The sequence below is a fragment of the Elephantulus edwardii genome, unplaced genomic scaffold (genome assembly GCF_000299155.1).
Source record: "Elephantulus edwardii isolate Elephantulus edwardi_28Jun2011 unplaced genomic scaffold, EleEdw1.0 scaffold00192, whole genome shotgun sequence".
In the NCBI taxonomy this organism is placed as follows: Eukaryota; Metazoa; Chordata; class Mammalia; order Macroscelidea; family Macroscelididae; genus Elephantulus; species Elephantulus edwardii.
In genome coordinates, this window is record NW_006399942.1 from 4,010,804 (window position 1) to 4,033,413 (window position 22,610).

The window sequence follows — 22,610 nt, forward strand, 5'->3', positions numbered from 1 at the left end:
TGTTCTCCAGATTTCTTGGCACAATTTGGTGAGCACGTCCATGGCAGCATCTGTTAACTGAAATATGTCAATTGGTATGCCATCTATTCCTGGAGCTTTATTTTTTGCCATATCCTTCAAAGCAGCCTGAAGTAAGGAATTAGTAATCTAATTCTTTTTCCTCTTTCTTTGTATTCTTTGATATACCAGGATTATGATGTTGTTGTTGTTGTGTACTATAGAGTCAGAACTGATTCATAGCTGACCTTCTGTTGGGTTTTCAGAAGCAGTAAATTGAATGGGAAGAGATTGCCCATCCTTCTCCCATAGAGCAGCTGGTGGATTCAAACTGTGTACCATCAAGTGTGCAGAATAGATTCTTAACACTAAGCCACCAGAGCTAGGTGCTCATGTATGCTTGATAAAGAATATACAATGTAAGTTTGCATATCTTATATACACAGAGTTTGGCTTATCTTTTCATTTGGAACATTCAAGTAGTTGCACTTTCATGTTGCATATACCCTAAAGCAAGCCATGAAAAAACAACTACATACCTAATGTCAATGATCAAAGAGTGAGAAACTAAGAAAATACTAGCCTAAGGCACAAGTTTTATTCTTACCAAAGGTGAGTTAGTATATGAGCAGGTAAATGTTCTAATCACTCGTTGTGCCATATATGTAGGTATCTATCGAACAAATCATTTCATCATTAATCACTAATATCCTGTATAAAAAGTGAAAACAAATACATTGTCAACACAAAGGCTTTGTTTTCTGGATAAATGAATCTTCATTCTGCCAACCTTGCTTGCTACTCTGCCTCTATTTCCCTGAGAAAGAGTAACCTAGACACTCCAGTTATATATAAAGTAATGAGGTGGCACTCTTTTCATGCATCGGAACTCATGCGCATATCAGTGTTGTGCCTTTGCAAAAAACCCTCTTTCCATGTCTTAAACCTGGGCTAGGATGGTTTTCATTGTGGTGATCATTATTGTTGTCCAATGCCATCACTTTGACTGTGACTCATAGTGACCCTATGTACAAACAACAGATCATACTCTTTCCCTATCCTGCACCAATGTCACAACCTCCACCATTCTCAGTTGCTGTGTCATTCTGTCTCACTGAGGCTCTTGCTCTCTTTTGCTCTCTCATTACTTCTCCAAGCATGATTTCCCCTTAGAAGAACCGATTCCCTTCAATATACCCTAAGTATATGAGATGAAGTCTTATAGGCCTTGCCTCTTAACAAACACCCTGTTTGCATTTCCCACAAGACAGATTAATTTGTTCTTTTCATACTCCATGGTGTTTTAAAAATCCTTGGCCAACATGACAGTTCAAAGGGTTTCATTCCCCTCTCATAATTCTTATTCATTCATTGTCCAGAATTCAAAAACACATGAAGCAGTTGAAAATACTGTGACTTAGGCAAGTCTTAAGACCTTTGTCCTAAAATGAACATCCTTGCTTTTTAGCACTTTATATAAGTCCTTGAAGGAAGATTACCCCAATGCAATAGAAGAGAATGTGTGCACTTATGTGCTGAAGAATGAGCAAATCTCTCTTGCATTAAGTACAGTCGTAATACTTCTTAGAAGTGGGGATGGATAGAAGGGTGGACAGAAGGATCAGTCTCTAGAGAAAGACACCATGCTTGGTAGAGGGTCAGTGAAATAAAAGACGACCTTCAGGAAAATGGATAGCTACAGGACTTCAAGAATGGGCTCAAGCATGGCAAAGACTGTCAGGGTTCAGCTGTGCTCCATTCTTATGTACATAGGATATCTATGAATCTCACGTGACTATAGCACCTAACAGAGTCTTTGACAAGTTGACTTTAAAATGGATTTATTCATAATCATTTTGTGTACATTACATACTTTCTACAAATTTAAGTGAGTTACAAATTTTGGAAACTTTTTTATTGAGACTAATGTGTTGGGTGAGTTTCTTAACTGAGGGATAGGAAGGTGCAGAAAGTGACTTAAGAACAACATGTAAATTAACCTTGTACTAATATACATTTGTACTTTCTTAAACCACACAGATTATCATTGCTTACTTAACTTGAAATGCTTTTATTTTACAAGCTTTAAAGCTCAGATTGTTAATCTTGAATATAAATAAAAGATCTGCTGTCATTTGTATCTGTAAGTCATTCCTTTTTACTATTTAAATTTACAAATAGATCTTTCTAAAAAATAAATATGTTGTTTCCAACTGAAGTCTGAAATAATGAGAAACCTAGGAGACAAACTGATTTGCCATTACATAAGGGATTGGTCTCCAATGAGGTAATTAAGAGCAGAATGTTACAATAATTTTGTAAGTCAGCAGTGCTTGATGACCCCTGTTTCTTTTCTTGGTTTTTGCTAAAGTAAAATAATAGTTGAATTCTAAATATATAATTACAAGAATTTATGTTCTTGTTCTTTTTTTCCTAGAGATTAACTGAATTTAAGATCATGCATAAATTTGCTCTGGTGTTGTTTTGTACCTTTGAGTAGAAACTAACTCATGTGTGACTGACTCTACAGTGAATTCTCAGTGGCTGCAAATTGCATGGAATGAGATTGCCTTTCTTTCTCCTGCAGAGCAGCTGGTAGATTAAAACTATTTAACTTTAACTTGACAGCACAATTTTTTACCTACTAGGCCACCAGTTGTTATGTGCCGTCGAGTCGCTTGCGACTCATAGCGACCCTATGTACAACAGCCCTAAACTCTGCACTGTCCTGTGCCAATCACACCATCTCCAATACACCCATTCCGATTACCCCAATCACTGAATCAATCCACCTCCTAAGGGGCCTTCTCCTTTTGCGCTGTCCCTCCACCCTACCCATGATGTCACTCTCCAAGGACCTGTCCCTCCCTACAACATGTCCAAAGTATGTTAGATGGAGCCTTAAAATCCTTGCCTCCAAGGAATAACCAGGTTTGACCCTTTCCAGGATGAATCTGTTTGTTTTCCTAGCAGTCCATGGTACCCTCAATACTCTTCTCCAGCACCACAGCTCAAAGGCTTCAGTTCTCCTTCTATCCTCCTTGGTCATTGTCTAACTCTCTGATGCATAACAAGTGATCGCAAAGACCGTAGCCTGTATCAGATGCACCCTAGTCTCCAAAGAGACACCATTGCTCTTTAGTACTTTGGAGAAGTCCTTAACAGCAGACTTTCCCTTGGCAATACGTCTTCTGATTTCCTGGCTACTGGTGCCGAGAGTATTGACTGTGGAGCCAAGCAAACTGAAGCTGTGAACAATCTCAGTCTTTTCACCATCCATCCTGGTGCAGCCAATTGGCCCAGTGGTGAGAATCTTTGTCTTCTTGACATTGAGCCTCAATCCATATTGGAGGCAGCAGTCCTTGACCCTCTGCAGCAAGTGCTTCAGGTCTTCCTCAGTTTCAGCAAGCAGGGTTGTATCATCTGCATATCGCAGATTGTTGATAGATCTTCCACCAATCTTGACCCCACATTTCTCCTCATAAAGCCCAGCCTCCCAGATAATCTGTTCTGCATACAGGTTGAAAAGGTTTGGAGACAGGACACATCCCTGGCGTACGCCCTTCCCAATTTTGAACCATGTAGTGTTTCCTTGCTCTGTTCTGATGACTGCCTCTTGGTCCAAGTATAGGTTTCTCATTAGTATGATCAAGTGTTCTGGGATTCCCATTCTTCTCCGAGTCCACCACAGTTTGTTATGATCCACGCAGTCAAACACCTTTGCATAGTCAATGAAACACAGATACACATTCCTCTGGTATTCCCCGCTTTCAGCTAAGATCCATCTAACATTAGCTACAATATACCTAGTACCACGGCCCCTTCTTAACCCAGCCTGGATTCTGGCAGTTCTTTGCTGATGTACTGTTCCAGTCGTTTTTGGATAATCTTCAGTAGAATCTTGCTTACATGTGAAATTAATGATATTGTTCTATAGTTTCCACACTCTTTTGGGTCACCCTTCTTTGGGAAGGGAACAAATATAGATCTCTTCAAGTCAGTTTGCCGGGTGGTTGTTCTCCAGATTTCTTGGCACTACTTGGTGAGCACATCCAGGGCAGCATCTGTTAGCTGAAATATGTCAATTGGTATACCATCTATTCCTGGGGTCTCATTTTTTGCTGTTTCCTTCAAAACAGCTTGAACTTCTTCCTTCATCTTGCCCATATGTTGTTTCATGAAATTCTTCTGTGACGCAGTATATTCTTTCCATGTTCTTTTAATACTTCCTGGATCATTTAATATTCTGTCTAAAGCATCCTTGATTATAGCAACTCGAGGTTTGAATTTGTTCTTCAGTTCCTTGAGCTTCGGAAATGCTGAGCGAATTTGGCCTTTTTGATTTTCTGACTCCAACTCCTTACACATTTCATTGTAATATTTTATTTTGTGGTTCCGTGCTGGCTTTTGAAATCTTCTATTCAACTCTTTAGTATCTTGAATTCTTCCCTCTGCTTTGGCTTCTCTGCGCTCCAGTGCAATTTTCAGAGTCTCTTCTGAAATCCATTTTGGTCTTTTCTTCCTCTTCTTTCTTTTCAATGACCATTTGCACTCTTCCTGGATGATACCCTTCATTGCTTCCCACAACCTATCTGGTCTTTGCTCATTAGTGTTCAAGGCCTCAAACCTGTTCCTGAGCTGGTTCTGAAATTCAGGTGGGATGAAATCAAAGTCATATTTTGGTTCCCGTGGACTTGGTTTAATTTTCCTCAGCTTCAGCTTGAACTTGTATATGAATAGTTGGTGTTCTGTTCCACTGTCACCTCCTAGCCTAATTTTCACAGCTGATACTGAGCTTCTCCAGCTTTTCTTGCAGCAGATCTAATCAATCTGATTTCTATACATACCATCAGGTGAAATTCATGTATATAACCTGCATTTATATCTCTTAAAAAAACGTATTTGCAATGAATAAGTCATTGATTGTGCAAAGCAGATCTCCCAAAATATCAATAGATAATCAGCGATTACCAGATTTTTTTTAAAATGTAATCTTAGAAATTGCAGAGTAGGGAATAAATAACTTTTCTTAAATTTAGTAAGTAACGTTATCTTTTTTCCCTGCTTCAAAAGTATTTTCTTTTGAAAAAAAAAGTTTTGTACATTAAAGTATTTCTATTTATAAACTCAAACTCATTGCTCTTGAATTCGAACGGACTCCTAGCGGGTTTCTGAGGCTGTAAATCACATGGGAGGAAATTGTCTCTTTCTCCTTTGATGGATTTGAACTGCCAGAATGTCACACTGTCTTTAAATTGGTAGTGCAGTTACCTGTGCAGTAAGCCACTAGAGCTCCCTAGATATTTAAAAGTGATGAAACTTCAACTCACATATTTTGGGCCTATTGTTAAGAGGGGCTATTCTTTGGAAAAGACATGAGTGGAAAGGTGGAGGGGTCAACAGAGGAGAGGAAGACTCTCAACAAGATGGACTGACAACAGTGACTGCAGCAGTGGGCTCAAATATGTCAGAGTTGATGATGATGGCACAGGATAGACAGGCTTCAGAGCTGTTGTTTTTAGGATCTCAATGAGTGGTACTCAGTTATTCTGCTCTTAACAACAACAGCATTACCGTGACACGTTATGTTACCTTACTTTGAGAAAAATGAGCCCTACTGGCCCACTGGTTTGAACTCACCCATGCTCCATAGGAGAAAGATGAGGCATCTTGTTTAATTCCAGCTTTGGAAGCTCAGTGAGGCAGTTCTACTCAGTCCTATAGGATCTTTATAAGTTAGAACAGAGTCAAGAGAAGCAGTTTACTATGAGCAAGATGATACCGGCTAAAATAAACACTAAGGATAATTGCAAAGAAAAGTATCATTAAAATTACCATATCATTTCTACCCAGTTGATGTGATTGAAAAATTTTTATACATAATATCCATATTTTTAGTATGGATTAGGACCTTTTTTTTTTGTCTCTCACAGCCAACCATTCATTGTATTTCTTTGGAGCAGTTCAGCTCCTGGAAATCTAGAGATGAATGACCAAGGTGAAATAAATGTGGTGACATTCACATTGATGAGTTAGTTTTTCTTCATATTTGTTTAATATATTTGTTGTGGTTCTCATGATAAAACTGTCATGTGACTTCATTCCCCATGGGACAAATGGGAAGAAAAGATATGTGTTTCATATAACATCTCTGTTTCCTTTCTGCAGGGCGTGTTGGAGAGTTTCCTGGGCACAGCTGTTTCTGGAGCCATCTTTTGCCTTTTTGCTGGCCAGCCACTCACTATTTTGAGCAGCACAGGACCTGTTCTAGTTTTTGAGAGGCTTCTATTTAATTTTAGCAAGTATGTATATATACTGATTATCATTTAGAATTTCTTACTTGTAGAACACTTATATTACCAATAGTACCAACAACAAACACAACCATAGAGTCACAGTGATTAGGTAGCTCCAGGAGTACCAAATTGGTAAATTGAAAAGGTCTTAGAGTTGAGATCATCCAACACTTGTGGACTAACTGAAGATGAATATGTGGTATTGTACTCTGGCACCCCTTCCCAGTCATTCCCTGCTGTTCTTAATCACACATTGTGTCCTAAAAAGCTGACCCCTATTGAAGATAATCTGCAGCTTCTCTGCTCTCTTTTGGCTTTCGCTAATGGGAAGCGGCTGCTGGGGAGAGAGGATAGGAAGAGAAAAGGACCAGGTATTTCTCCTCCCCTCCTTTCTCCCTTCCTCAACAATTCTGTGTTAACACTACAGTTTGCAGTAGCTTTGTCAAAATTCTCTCATTGCCTTCAAGTTGGAAGCTACTCATAGCCAACTTTCCATTGAGTCTCCAAAGCTTTCAATCTCAAGCGAAGCAATTGGTCATCGTTCTCTCATAGAACTGCTGGTAAATTGGAAATGCCAGACAAGCATGCCTTTGAGTTACTTGCAAGACTACCTATGGCTATGCCTCGAGGTATCCCTCCTATGATAATGGGCCCTGCCAAGTGCACCTTCTACCATTGCTTTAACCCTGATGGTTCCTCCCATGTCCTTTCAATCCTGGAGGTAAATTTTGTATTCTGCTCCTGCTATACCCTAAATTTCCTGGCCATTTTTTACTGTTCATATCTTTAAACAAAGCCCACTTATTAAATTTTCCTCAAAGTATTTGTTGAGCATTCCTTCTGTTTCCTGGCCTGATTTTGACTAATATGCTAGAGAAATTACTGACTTCTTCAGGTTCGCACGGTTCAATAATGAAAGACCGATATTCTGCACTGGCTTACTGCTCGTCACTCTAAATCTCTTATTCTTAACTAACTATACCTTACAGGATTCAGTTTCACAGTCATGAAAAATTATGTCTCTCTCCTCATATGCCAAATGCAGTCTTTAGAGTTTTTCCTATTTTGGTTTATTTCATTGTTGTATCCATTCTATTACCACATCCATTTTATAGATGAGAAAACAGGCACAAAGGACATAGCTAACTATCCAAAGGCTTGGCTGGGATTTGCATCTCTGCTTTCTGACTTTTGAGCGCACCCTTCTGTGGATCCACTAGAGACTTGTAATGGTTATGACAGTTATATTAATATCCTTTTTTAAAAATTGATGGATTATTTTAGGAAGGAGAAAATTAAGTGAATTATCCAAATGGCCATATCAGCACACAAATAGATTAAAAATTGAATCAGACATTCTGATCTCTTTCTGATGTATTTGATATCTCTCAGAGTACATTTCCTTTATGGAAAGATTTTTTTGTTTGTTCCCTTTTATTTTATACTGATTTATTTATAAAATTCGAATACATTTTATTTCTTAGATAGATTACAGAATTGTATTTGGCTTACTGGCACTCCATACTTGAATTTCTATATTCGTCTATTTGTACGCATGTTTAGGATTTGAATTTTATAAATGGCATTACATGCATATCTCCTCATGGATGTGAAGACTTGTTTGTAGCCTTTGAAATTCTCTCCATGTAACATAAAAAATGATGAGAATATATAGAAGGAATAAGTGTTTTGACAACTGAGTGGGAACATTAGTGGGAGAATTCTGAGAATTTAGAAGTTCCAAATTTCAAACAGTGCTGTGTGTTTTCTGTAGGTCATAGCTACAGAGCCTTTCTCAGTCGCAATTCTCAGATAAACCTTGGAAAGAATTCTATTCATGTCAGTTTACAGAGAGTCAAACAGTTTTTATATGTTTAAGAAAACATTGTGTGAGAGAAGAAAGTCTTTGTGGAAAGCTTAAACAAGCATGTAGTATAAACAGGAACAAACATGCACAACCTTTGCAGAAAGATTTATTGAATGCAATGTGATCTTAGCCTCAGTCTACAGAAAATGTTTGCCTGACAGCTTGTGTTAGATAATTGTGGGATAGAGATGATTTCCTTCCACTAAGCAAATTTCTTTCTCACTTTTGCTTCTGTTTCATCATAATTGGCAAATAAATATAGTTTCAAAGGATTGATTTGTAAACAGTTTTAAAACAACGAAGGCTATTTGAGAAACTGTGTTTTAAATCCATCACTGAGTAATATGTGGTTCTTCTGTGGCAAACATTTTATTTGATCTGCTGCATTGTGTGCTTTGATGTATTATAGAGTTGGTGCTCAGATTTTATCTAGATACAAAGCACTGGTGTTACTCCCCAAAGTGTGCTCCATCAATTATTAGTCCCGTTAGATACTACGGGGAAAAGAGTGTGATCCAAGTAAGTTTGGGGAAGTCTATATATTTTATCTCACTCTTTGAACTTGGCTATTTAACTGCCTCTGAAAATCCACTGGAGGTCAGCTGTAGGTTGGTTCTGACTCAGTGGTGCACAACAGCTTTGAACTTTACTACACTAAGGAATCTGAGAAGTATAGAAATTATTAAATTGTGTCTTGCCCAGATATATCCAGCTATATTTCACCATATTTTGAGAAATGCATTGCTTCTTGTTTCAGAGTCTCGGTGCACTCTAACAGTATCCACGTAAATCCACTAATTTATTGTAGATATGGGATGCAGGCTTTCGTTTTTACATTATAAGGTGAGGAATGACAAAGAAACAGAAATTATGAGCTGTTATCTCTTTGGTTTAGTATTAGAATTATGAAAAATAACTCACAAATATCCAAAAAAGCACATTTGTAGTTTTAGTCCCCCAGATTCTGAAGTCTTACTGTATTACTTTTATACGTTTCATCTAACACAAAGAGAACAAAATTCCTTTTTACTCCTTTTAATGGCGTATTCTGAAAGGAGTTTTAGAACTTTACAAGTAGGATTTTAACCTGTTTTATTCTCATTTAACCATTTAGTAATTTCTTTATTACACAATATGCTTTTAAGCTCTAAAAGAATTATTTTTTTCCTATTGTGTCACTTGCTTTGTTCCTTTAGTTCAAAGAGTGTATATTACTAGTAAGTGACTGAACATTCATTTCTGTAAGCTGCTTCAGTTATGAATAATTCAATTTGCTTGTATATTTGATTTTATCTTACTCAGAAACATTATCTCAAAGTCCTAGGAACACTGAGTGGTACAATTTGAATATATATTTATTTTCCCTTGATCTGCTGGAGTTTCTTGGATCTCTATTATCAATTCCTGTTAGTTTTATAACTAAGTTGCTGTTTAAGCTTGGCAACAAGGGGGTTAATTAGCTTATTATGTGCAAAAATGCTATTTTATTTTAGTCTTTACTGATTAACTTGTTTAAAAATTGTTTCTCGTCTCATTTCTCTTTCTTCTTGCTGCTCTAAACATTTCACTTTCATAATAGAGTGCCCTTGGTCTTAGTGACTTTATTTGGGCCATTTTGTTGAGCTACTCTGGGAATATTAAAAGTTTAAGATAACAGCTAGTTTGAGCATATTTTTACATTCTCAGTTTGAGTTTACATATGCATTTTTCCCCCTGGGTAACCCAAACTAATCCTTGCTTCTAAGCATTTACTAATACATAGATCTATTTCTCATCCAGTCCAATAAACAGTTTTGTAAACAAGCACTAGCATTCTTAGAACACATCGCTATTATCCCAGCTTCCATCTTGTCAGAGAACCAAAGCTTAGGGAATTGCTTAAAACTTTTAAGTAAGAGCCTGTTGCCTCAGGAGTAATACAGCTATGTTCTTAGCTCTGACTTTCAAAAGGACTTGTATGAATACTGTATATGATCTCAACTTCCTAAGACTAAGCTTTTTCTGCAGTCTACTTATTTCAAAAGACTTGATAGGAATAAATAGTGGGCTATAGACATGGAGAACTGGGAGGGCACGCAAAAACTGTCTTCAGAAATATTTTTAAAAATCCTTAAAAGAAAACTTTGCTACCTCAACATTAATAATCTGCCTTGGTGATGTATTGTACTGTGTGTTCTTTGATGTCACACTTTCTTGAATCAAATACTATTGGAGAAATAAACAGTATTGCAATTTTTTTTTTAAAGACCAAGGAGCTCTGGTAGCCTAGTGGCAAGGAACTGCGCTGCAATCTCGAAGGCGCATGGTTCGAATCCACCAGATGCTCCGCTGGAGAAGAAAGAACAATCTCCTCCTGTGCCAGTTCAACAGCACACAACAATGGCCAGTCCGTGCATCATAAGATTTGGTTTTTGGTTTAAAACTGCCACCACTTAATTGTTGTTGTTATAATTTAACTTGTGTCTTCATCTTTACACAAAAGCACATTGAGTAACTAGGATCTATACAACTTTGAATCTTCTAAAATTTTCTGCTATCACAGGATTCATTGTCCTGTAGTACACAAGGTAACTAGCCTTTAGTAAGTGTCTCAATCACTTCTTAGGCCACAAGCATGTGTTGATTCTTTGTTAAATGCTATGGAGTTAACTATGACTCATAGCAACCCTATGACCAACAGTTCAGAACCCTGTCGTGTCTTTTATCGTCCTTATCATCTCGATACACTCAATTCTGTTGAAACACTGTGTCATTCCATGTTGTTGAGGGTCTTCCTCATTTTCACTGATTCTCTACCTTTTCTAAGAATAAAGATTAGATTTTCCACTTATTCTTTAGAAGGGCATTACTGAACACATTTCTCTTTACCAGGTACATTTTTTCTAGTTACCTTTCATGAATTTCCTGGAATATTTCTCAAGATAATTTTCATGTTTTTTCCCAGAAAGAAAGCAGTACAATATGGGATAGATGTTTAGGAGATATCTGTTATTTGGTCTTATCTACATAAAGACTTTAAATTTTACTTTAAAGTCAGTGGAAAATCAAAGAAAGGTTTTTAAGGAGGGGCATATCTGATTTGTACATGTAATTTTTTTTCTATTTTGTATGGAAAGATCTTTTAATAGGATATGCATGGAGCAAACAGATTGATAATGAACTTCTTAAAATGAGGCAAAGGCATACTAGTGGAGACTGTCATAGTAGAGCTAAAGGAGGATCGATGATGCTTTAAGGATAGAGTACTCATATATCACTACAGCTGTCAGAAACTTACTGTCTGATCAAGCAAGCCCATAGACACTACCTTTCTGGAGTTTACAGAACAAGCAATTTGGAAGCAAGGCATTCGTACCCACCAAGTGCTTAATTATTTAACAGCTTGACTTGTTACTGAGACATTAAGTTACATATGCATTCTGCCCCTAAGTTGGCATACTCTATTAGTTGATAAAAAAAATTACATTTAGACAATACTCAGAGGTAGCTAAAGGTGCACCTAAAGTGTCACAGAGAAGAGAGTAGCTAACTCAGGCCAGGGACATAGATGAAATCTGCGTAAATGAGAACTCAAGGTTTTCAAGGGTAAGTAACAGCATTCTGGATCCACAAGGAAAGATCAGGCCAGAAAGAGGAAAAATATGTATAAATAAATATATATTTATACTATATCTATCTATCTATCTATCTATCTATCTATCTATCTATCTATCTATCTATCATCTATCTATCTATCTATCTCTGTATATAAAAGCCTGCAGCATGAGATGATACACAATGCTCACTGTGAAGTATTACCAACAATAGGAGATGATATTACAAATATAGAGTATATTCCAGTTAAGAAAGGCCACCCTTGCCATGTAAAAGCCAGACACTACGATTTTCATGAAATTAATTGTTCATGGTCAGTCTCCCCTTCTGCTGAATCTGTGTGTGTAGTGTCTCTCAGCCCAACGATCTTAGTATCAGCTGTGTAAGGAGATCATTGTAAACTGGAAAAAGCCAGGGTCCATATTTTTGAATGAGCTATTTAATGAATTACCTGTTTAGGAATTGTATAGCTACTTTTAACTTGATTTTATTGAATCTCTGGAATTATGTCATAACAGTTAGATAATATCACTAGCTCTCAGTCTTAAAACTAATACTCTCTAGATAAAATCTCAAATGAGCTTTGTATTTGGTGCCTAAATGTAATCTTAAATGCTTAACAATTATTGTAAACATTTGGTGTTTTATGTTATTCTTCTTGTCCCATGGATGAAAACTCTATAAACACTTCTGTTTATTCTTTTCAGGGACCATAATTTTGATTATTTAGAGTTTCGCCTTTGGATTGGCCTGTGGTCAGCCTTCCTCTGTCTCATTTTGGTAGCCACTGATGCCAGCTTCTTGGTTCAGTACTTCACTCGCTTCACTGAAGAAGGCTTCTCTTCTCTGATCAGCTTCATCTTTATCTATGATGCTTTCAAGAAGATGATCAAGCTAGCTGATTACTACCCCATCAACTCCGACTTCAAAGTGGGCTACAACACCCATTTTTCCTGTGCCTGCATGCCACCTGACCCAGGTGAGGACATCATATTTAGTGTTTGTGTTTTCTGCCATTAAGGAAGACATAAGCTCTTGTCTTTACTGATTAACAAGGTGGTGCTAATATTCTTGTGAAGGGATTTTGTTTTGCTTTCTCTAAAAAGCTCTTATACTCATTTTAGAGTACCTTAGTTGTGTAATGCTATCAGGAAGTGAAACCAGCAGCTTTAGAATGTGAACAGATGAGTATTTTTAAATGAACTCAAAGTTCACTATTTACAAAGAACTTAGTTTGTATATTATTACTGATTTCATATAATAGGTAAGAAAATCTAGGCATATACATCTGCAGATACAAAGACCAGAAGAATAGTTGGTCTCTGAGTTCGTTGCATGTTTGATTCTTATTATTGTAGGAGTCTCTTCCTTTAAGTAAACTCCAAGAACATAATTTAATACTTACAGAAGAAATAATGAAGATGCTAATTCACTTCACTTAATTTGAAGTGTGGAATTAAAAAAGAAATTCACACTAGAGTCACCAAGTGGTAAAGGAGAGCCTTATAATTCATTTCTGCTAGACAATATAATTAGGAAAAAGACGGGAAAGGGAGGAAAGGAGAGAGACAGAAATAAGTAAAGAAAGAATGGTATGTTCCAGGAGCAGATTTATATTTTAGAGTCAGAGAGGACATAAAAATAAAAAATATTTTCTGGATAAAGAATAGGATTTCTGTGTATCTTAGCATTTTACTATCCATCTTGCCAAGCATGAGTCAACATCAGAACTTTTTACCAAAGACGTGTTCAACTTGATATTTGGAAGTTTTTCTTGAAATAATTTTTTCATCATTTTATAATATGAAAGGTAATGGAAAAAAGGTTTCATGGAATGTTTCTTTGGAACTGCTCTAGTAAAATAAGGTAGGCATTTGAATTAGACAATTAAATGCTGTAAGTGCTATGATCTCAAGCTGTTCTTTTAGCGAAACGTAGAGATTGCTTTTAAAATTTCTATACAATCCATGCTTTTTGACTTAGGTTTCATACTAAAGAAGTGTAAACATGTGTGAACCTGTATAAACCTGAGGCAACAACATGAAACACATTCATAAATTATCTGCTCTTACAGACTCAGAGAAAAAAATTCCTTAATGTTTACAGTTCTACTACGGAGTCCTGATTGCATATTCCATAGAGAGTTGTGCTTCTGATCCAACAGTGATTTATGTCTGATGGTTTGAATCTACTACATGGGAGAAAGTTGGACTGTGTAACTTATGTTGTTGTTGTTGTTGTTTTCTGATCCAACAGTGATTTATGTCTGATGGTTTGAATCTACTACATGGGAGAAAGTTGGACTGTGTAACTTATGTTGTTGTTGTTGTTGTTGTTAAATGCCATCAAGTCGTAGACTCCTATGAACAAAAGACGTAAACACTTGTATAACTTTCACGTTTCTCCAAGTTCACAGAGTTTCCGAAGGCAAGCTATTTCATAAGTGGATGCCACTCTTGCTTCCAAGATTGTTTTAATTGGGGATCTCCACCAAACCCTGTCCACCATGGGTAACCATTATCGCATTTGACACAGTGTTTAGCATCATAGTATCCCACGAGTTACCACTGTACAGCAAATGGACAGACCAGTGTAACTTAAAGCATCTTAAAACCCACTGGAGAGTCAGCTATAAAGGATTCTAACCTGCTGGTGTTGTCTTCTTCTTGTTGTTATATGCTATCAAGTCACTTGTGACTCATAGAGACCCTACGTACAACAGTTCTGGACCCTGCTCTATCCTGCACCAACCTCATTGTCTCTGATAGACATACCTCCATTACTCTAGTCTTGTCATCTATCCCACCAAGGATCTTCCTCTCTGGTGCTGTCCCTCCATCCTCCCAAGCATCATAACCCTTCCCAAGGACGGGTTCCTCCTTGCAACATGTCCGAAGTATGTCATACGAAGCTTCAGAATTTTTGCCTCCAAGGAGCAGCCTGATTTCACCCTGTCTAGGATGAACCATTTTTGTTACCCTAGCAGTTAATGCTATGTCCAGTTCTCTTCTCCAGCACCACAACTCAAAGGTATCAATTCTCCTTCTGTCATCCATAGTTGTTCTTCGGCTTTCTGATGCATAGCAACTAATAAGAGAATGCAAAATGCTTATACATGTAACAAACAAGCTTTGAAGAAGGTTTATCCCTGTGGCAGACTGTTGGATTATAAACAAACACTGTCTGGATGCGTTTTCATCTTTCTCAGACACTTTGGTAGAAAATTCTTAGGAGACAGATTGATTTCTTGAGTGGCGAGAAGGGTTCCTTGAAGAGAACGTCTCTGACAAACTTCACGTCATCAGTCAGAAACACTTGATAAAAACATAAGGTGTGGCTAGACTTTGCATTCATATATTCCTTTTATTTTTGAAAGAAAAATTAACACACATGAATAAAACCCGTATGAAAAAGATGACTGGATGGAGATAAAAGGTTTAATTTAATACTCAAGCAAACCTGAATGACATATATGCTTAAAAGCCTATTTGTGTTCGGATGTTTAATTATTTGAACTGTTTAACAATTTTGAAAAGTGCTTTGAACATAATGGATTTTCAATATCCTATTGTCATTGGATTGGTTACAGCTCATGATAGCCCATATTATTAGAATCAGTTCTTTTTGTTTCTTTATAGAAATAGATGTTATCATTACAACTATGAGGAATTCTTTACATGAGAGAAGGGCAGTCCAGATTGTAAATATCAAATATTCATTTAGCATATGTTGAATGGGAGGATTATCTTTTTATTTATTTCTGTATGTATGCATGTGTGTGCATTTATTTATTAAAAAATTTGTAATACAGCTTTTCAAACAAATCATATTATTCATATACCAAGATTTTCTAAAGGAACCGAAAGATACAAAAAAGCCACTCAAGTGTTTCAAAGCTTTGAGGTGTTCACAAAACTGAACAAAGGCCTTGTTAACACACCTGTCATAAAGGAATAAAAGATTTTCCTAGTGTCAGCCCCACACCTGCCTGAGGTCATTGGAAACATTACTAGCAGAGAAAGTAATAGGAAACCAAGGAAAACATACCTGAGTGTATTCTACATATGAAATTTAAGTTGTAGATTTTTAATGGAATCTTTTTTTTCAAGAAGATGCTTTGTTTTCCTGAAAACATGGTTTAAGGGATTGCATTGGTAGTATGTCTCCATTCCATGTGTTGGCCTCAGGAGTGATATTTGTCCCTTTTGACTTTTTCTTTACAAAGTATATAAATAGCCAGTTCTGAGTAACTGAAGGCTATGACCCTTAAGGTCTCTGAAAATTCCTACTACTTCTTTATTGTACCATTTAAACAGTATGATAGTACTTTAAAGCCATAAACATTTGTATCTAAGTCTCACTCACTTTCACTGCCATCAAGTCAGTTCTGCCTCCCTGGAGTCCTAAAGGGAGTTATACTCACCAAACCAAAAGTGGTACCTCTCTGGCTGTTTAAGTCTCCAAGCAGCTCTGCAGGAAGAATGTGGATAATCTCCTTCCTCATGATTTACAGTCTCTTGAAAAGCAACTGGGGGGTCAGCTCTGAGTTCATTCCAACTCCATAGCAGTGAGTTTGAGCTTTTGAAAAAACTTAATCAGAGAAGACTACCCATCTTTCTTCTACGGAGCTGCTAGTGGATCTGAATTGCTAGAGACACTGTGTGACTTTAGACATGTTCCTTCGCTCAAATGAATTTGGCCTCAGCTTCCTTACTTGTAAAATGAGGTTGGTTAATAATGACATATACCTTGAAAAATTATTTTGAAAACAAAAGATGAGTTATTGCAGTGGAAAAACTTAGTACTGCTGACTCTCCAGCAAGTTTTCCGAGGCTGTAAATCATATGGGAGGAGATTGCCCATCTTTCTTTCTCAGAGCAGCCGGTAGAATTGAGCCCCCAGTCTTTGAGTTGGTAGCACAGCTCCTTATATCCACTGGACCACTAGAGTTCCAATAAAATGTTAGTTTCTGTTACTGCCGGTGTTATTAGTCATTAAAATTATTATAGAAAGTGATAATTTAGGCTATTAGCTTTCAAGCATGAATGATAGTTAACAAACCATTCTTCTCATCTTAGACACTTCTAAGCATCCCTTCTTCCACAAGACCTTTGGTTGCACCATGTGTTCTGAAGTTGTTGGGTTGAGTAACACTCATAAAAATGTCTATGTGAAAGTGGTTAAGGAGTTGCATTGCCAACCCAGAACCAAGCAGTTCAAAGCCTCCAGCTGTTCCTCAGGGAAGAGATGGGAAGTTTCTTCCAGCAAGACTTAAAACTCAATAGACCCACTGGCAGGTTAACTATGTGTCAATTCTGATTCAAAAGCATATAACAAGTAAATGTGGAAGAAAGGCAGAGGGGGCCAAATTTGCTAGTGGTTTGGAAAAAGGAAAATTAATATTTATATTTTAGTGACAAGCTCATTTCTTTCTAAAACTTTGCAAAAGTTCATTTGCTCCATAACTTTAACATTTTTTATTATAAATACATCATTTTACCATCACTTTTGTATTTTTTATAGCAAGCTAAAAAATTACAATGAGTGAGTAATATAGTTACATGTACAGCTAGAGTAATTATTCTTAAAGACAACAGAAGGCTGGCCTTTCATCACAACATGCACTCCTGCTAAAAGAATTCAATCTATGAGTCAACAATATTTAAACTGGCGAATGACTTGTTTTTCAACACTGGGGCAGTATGTAACTATGAACCAGCAACTGCACAGATGGAGTCATGATCCTGTAAAGTGAGAAATGATTTTATAGAAATGAAAATAGATGGAAACTTAATCATTCAGAAAACTCTATTCATGATCAAAAATTACTGTGATTTTGTGTGTGTGTGTGTGTGCACGCACGCGTGCACACATGCTTTTTGGAAACAACTTCCCCTTTTCTCTTTTTATATCTTCTTTGTTTTTACTTGCTTCTACAAACTGCATTACTTCCTAATTTTTCTTCTCCAAACCCATAATGTATTCTTCTGTTCTACTCCATTTATTGCTTGGCAACCTGACTCACATAATTATGTTTACTGAGGCACTAAAGAAACCCAAGATTGTATCCTTTCTCCATACATATTCAATCTATGTGCTGAGCAAATAATTCATGAAGCTGGCCTCTATGAAAACGAAGGTGGCCTCAAGTTTGGAGGAAGACCCATCAGTACCTTCATTATCCAGATGACACAACCTTGCTTGCTAAAAGTGAAGAGAACTTGAAACACTTTCAGAAATACCTATAAAACAACAATTCTCACCCCCGGATAGATAGGCAACATCATGGTCAATGGAGAAAAGACTGGAATTGTAAATGACTTTATCTTACTTGGATCCACAGTCAATACACTTGGTACCAGAACTCAGAAGATCAGAAGACGTATTGTACTGGGAAAGTCTACAGTCATTGTCTCCTCCAAATTACTGAGGTATAATGGTATTAATTTGAGAATTAAGGTGTACCTGATTCATGCCATGGTCTTTTCAGTAACTTGATATTGCTGCTGAGAATTGGTCAGTCAATAAGGATGTTGTTGTTGTTATGTGCCATTGAGTTGCCTGCGATTCATAGCAACCCTAACTGTAACAGCCCTAAACCCTGCTCTGTCCTGTGCCAATCTCACTGTTTTTGACACATCTCTACCAGTTACCCCAGACACTAAAACAGTCAATCTCCTTGAGGGTCTTCCTCTCTTGCACTATACCTGATCCTCCCAAATATGACATACCTCTCCAAGGACTGGTCCCTCCTTGCAGCATGTCCATAATATGTCAGATGAAGCTTCAGAATCCTTGCCTCCAAGGAGCAGCCTGTTCTCACCTTCTCTAGGATTAACTTGTTTGTTTTCCTAGCAGTCCATGGTATAGTCAACACTCTTCTCCAGTACCACAGCTCAAAGGCATTCATTCTTTTTCTGTCATCCCTAGCTATTGCCTATCTCTCTGATGTAAAGCAAGTAATTGCAAAGACGATGTCCTGGATCAGGCTCACCTTAGTTTCCAGACTGACATCTTTGTTCTTTAGTATTTGGAGGGGTCTCTGACAGCGACTTTTCCAATGCAATAAGGATGACAGAAGAGGAATTGATGCCTTTGAACTGTGGAATATTCCATGGACTGCTAAAATAACAGATATTTCATGGAGAAGTTACAACCAGAGTGCTCCTTTGCAGGCAAAGATGATAAAGTATATAATGTGGGCTTGTTGCTAGGAGAAGCTATTCCTTGGAGAGGGACGTTAAGCTTGGAAAAAGGTGAAGGGGTGGTGGAGAGTAAGACCCTCAACCACCTGGATTGACACAGTGACTGTAGCAGTGCCCTCCACTGTGACATAGATTGTGAGGATGGCACAGGATAGGTCAGGGTTCATATCTCTTGTTTGTTAGGGTATTATGACTTGACAGCACTAACAAGAACAACAAAGAAACTCAGTTGTAAATTTCAGAAGGAAAATTAATTGTGAAATTTGACATACTGATATGTACATATACTGGGGGTCTACTTCATTGTTCTTTAATGTTTGTACTACTTGTAGTGAAGTAGAATACACATATATTCACATCCTTCATATGTTTTAAACATAAAGTATGCATTTTAAAATGTAATTAATCAGTTTTTTATTAATATCAAACTATCTTTTGAATTGATTGTAATTCATGATGACCTTGCATCACATTTTTGAGGCACTGCCCATGGAAGTGCTGGTGGATTTGAGCCATTGACCTTCTTAACTGGCATATCAACACATAATGCACTAAGCCATAATTTTAGATGTTCATTTAACTCAGACTTTGGAAATAATTTCTATGTAGACTCAAAGGAACATTAACATTTTAGCAAGGGTCAAAGGAAATTTTCTTACCAGGTGTTGGTTTTGTGCCCATAAATGATGGTAAACAAGTTGCAAAAGCAAGAAAAAGTACCTCAATGGATAAATTCTGTATTGTCAACAGATGGAACATATTTTATTGATTCATTGTTGGATATTTTAGGGAGAGCGTGTTTAATAATGGATGAGTGATTTGGGGAAATAAAGGCTTTTTTGCCTCCAAAAGTATTACTACTGGTAGTATTCCTAAGTAAATGCTTGTCTTCACCCAGGGAAGTATAACACTGTGCAGAATAGCTGTTAAGTAGCTATTGCTTCCATTTTCACATGCTTTATTTTATTCACTGTATGAGGAGCCTTCCACATGTTCTAAAACAGTTGTCTTCAGTTCGGACTATCAATATAATGTCTTACTATATATTTTTAATCTTAACAAATGGTGTGTGTCAACATGTTATAATCATTAAGACTGTGATTATGTCTCCTGTGGTCCCATGTGACATTCAGTATGTGGTTCATAATTAGAAAGCCCATTAAAATAAAATTAAAAATAATAGTACTAATTTCTCTTCCATGACCTGTATCATATTGTATGCAGTTTTATTTTTATTTTGTGTCGTTCCCTCTTCAATTTTGAAATAAACCTAAAAACCAAAATAACCCCACTACTATTGAGTGGATTCCAACTCGTAGCAGCTTTTCCTTTGGGTTTATGAAATAGGTTTAAATCAGAGGCTTTTGGTGTAGTATCCCTCAGGCTTGTAATTGCAAGGATACTTCACCAATGGAATTAATGTTTTATTATTCTCAGTAATAAGATATCCTAAGTAAGTCATAAACTCTTGAAAAATTGCCTTTTGTTTCCTTGTTCTGTCCTGGTAAATATTTTAAAATATTCACATAATTCTTAACAGGATGCAGAAAAGGGAAAATTTTATATATAATTATCAGATCTAAATTATTTTTTTAATTCTGAGTTTGTATAAAATAGAGGTATAAAAAAGTTATCCCAGAATGATGTCTGTAACTTATCCTAAAAATAATGTTGTTGTTGTTGTTGTTATGTGCCATCGAGTCGTTTCCGACTCATAGCGACCCTATGCACAACAGCCCTAAACCCTGTTATTTTGTGAAAATAGTGGCTAAATCTACCCGTCTTAAGACTTTAATAGTAGTAGCTCAGCTTTGTAGCTTCCATTGTAGTATCTGAGGTGCACATGTAAAAACAGGTCCTTTACATTTTGAACTGAAGAGTGTCATAACTTGAACTTGCCTCCTTACTGTGAAAAGTCTCAAACTTCAGGCTTGGTAAAAAGACTTAAAAAATAAAGGATTATAGGAAGAAAGAGGAAAGGGGAAAAAATTTCGTTTGTTTCAAGACTCAAATCTGAAATACTGGTAGGTAACATTCTAAGAGATATTGCTACCAGAGACTTCCTAAATCACCTTTGTCAACCCTACAAAAGCTTGTTTTGCCCTTTGATTGGCCTAGAAATTTAAAGCGTTCATGAGAAATTTAAACCTTATTAAGAAATCACTAGTGTGTACAAATTGCCCAGGACTCTTAAACACATTTGACATGACCACACAGGCAAGAAGCTGATTCAGTTTTGTTTTGTGTTTAGTTGCTCACTTTCCTCAAGGTATGCTTAAATTAAGTGAAGAAATAAAACATGACAACTTTATTGTTGTGGGGAATATTCTTAAAGATTTTCTCCTAGTTCAGAGCAGATTAATCAGTTTCACATTTTTGTTCCCCCAAAGGAAATAAGTTTAGAATAGTTTCGACTTGGACTAACATTTATTAAGTATTGTTCAAATGTCAGACATTATACTAAAGAATTGAAATAAACCCTGGTGGCACAGTAGGTTAAGTATTGGGCTGCTAACCCTGAAGTCCAGGCTGGATTTAGAAGAGGCTGTGGCACTTGGGATATTATAGATAATGTTAGATGGATCTTGGCTAAAAGCAGGGAGCAGCAGAGGAATGCCTATCTGTGTTTTTCATTGACTATACAAAGGCATTTGACTATGTGGATCATAACAAACTGTGGTGGACTGTGAGAAGAACGGGAATCCTAGAACAATTGATTGTACTTATGCGAAACCTGTGCTTGGACCAGGAGGCAATCGTCAGAACAGAGCAAGGAAACACTGCATGTTTCAAATTGGGAAGGGTGTGCATCAAGGATGTGTCCTATCTCCATATCTTTTCAATTTCTATGCGGAAACAGATTATCCAGGAGGCTGGGCTCTGTGAGGAGGAGTGTGACATCAAGATTGGAGGTAGACTCATCAACAGTCTGTGTTATGCAGATGACACAACCCTGCTTGCTGAAACTGAGGAGGACCTAAACACTTGCTGGACTGCAGCCTTCAATACAGATTAAAGCTCAACATCAAGAAAACAAAGATTCTCACCACTGGGCCTATTGGCAACATCATGATGGATGATAAAGAGATTGAGATTTTTGACAGCTTCAGTGTGCTTGGCTCTGCAATCAACACTTATGTTACCAGCAGCCAGGAAATTAAAAGACAAATTGCATTGGGAAAGTCTGCTATCAGAGGCCTCATGAAAGTACTCAAGAGCAGCGATGTCAGTCTGGAGACTAAGGTGTGCCTGATACATGCCATGGTCTTTGCAATTACTTGCTTTGCATCAGAGAGCTGGACAATGACTAGGGATGATAGAAGGAGAATTGATGCCTTTGAGCTGTGGTGCTGCGGAAGAGTATTATATAAACTTTGGACTGCTAGGAGAACAGACAAGTTCCTCCTGGAGAGGGTAAAGCCAGACTGCTCCTTAGAGGCAAGGATTCTGGAGCTCTGTCTGGCATACTTTGGACATGTTGCAAGGCAGGGTCAGTCCTTGGAGAGGGACGTCATGCTTGGGAGGGTGGAGGGACATCGCAGGAGAGGAAGACCCTCGATGAAATGGATTGATTCAGTGACTGGGGTAATGGGAGTAGGTGTTTTAGAGATAATAAGATTGGCAAGGGATAGAGCAGACTCTAGGGGTGTC

General features: G+C 37.2%; 1 protein-coding gene across 2 annotated transcripts in view; it reads left to right on the forward strand.

Annotated features, from left to right (window-relative positions):
• The window catches only part of SLC4A4 (solute carrier family 4 (sodium bicarbonate cotransporter), member 4), a 497,732-nt gene that overhangs the window by 352,977 nt on the left and 122,145 nt on the right, over nt 1–22,610 (forward strand). For both annotated transcript variants that reach the window (XM_006896827.1, XM_006896828.1), the window contains exons 12-13: nt 6,166–6,299; nt 12,462–12,733. In XM_006896827.1, the coding sequence (XP_006896889.1) occupies nt 6,166–6,299; nt 12,462–12,733 (406 nt within the window). The remainder of the gene's footprint in view (nt 1–6,165; nt 6,300–12,461; nt 12,734–22,610) is intronic.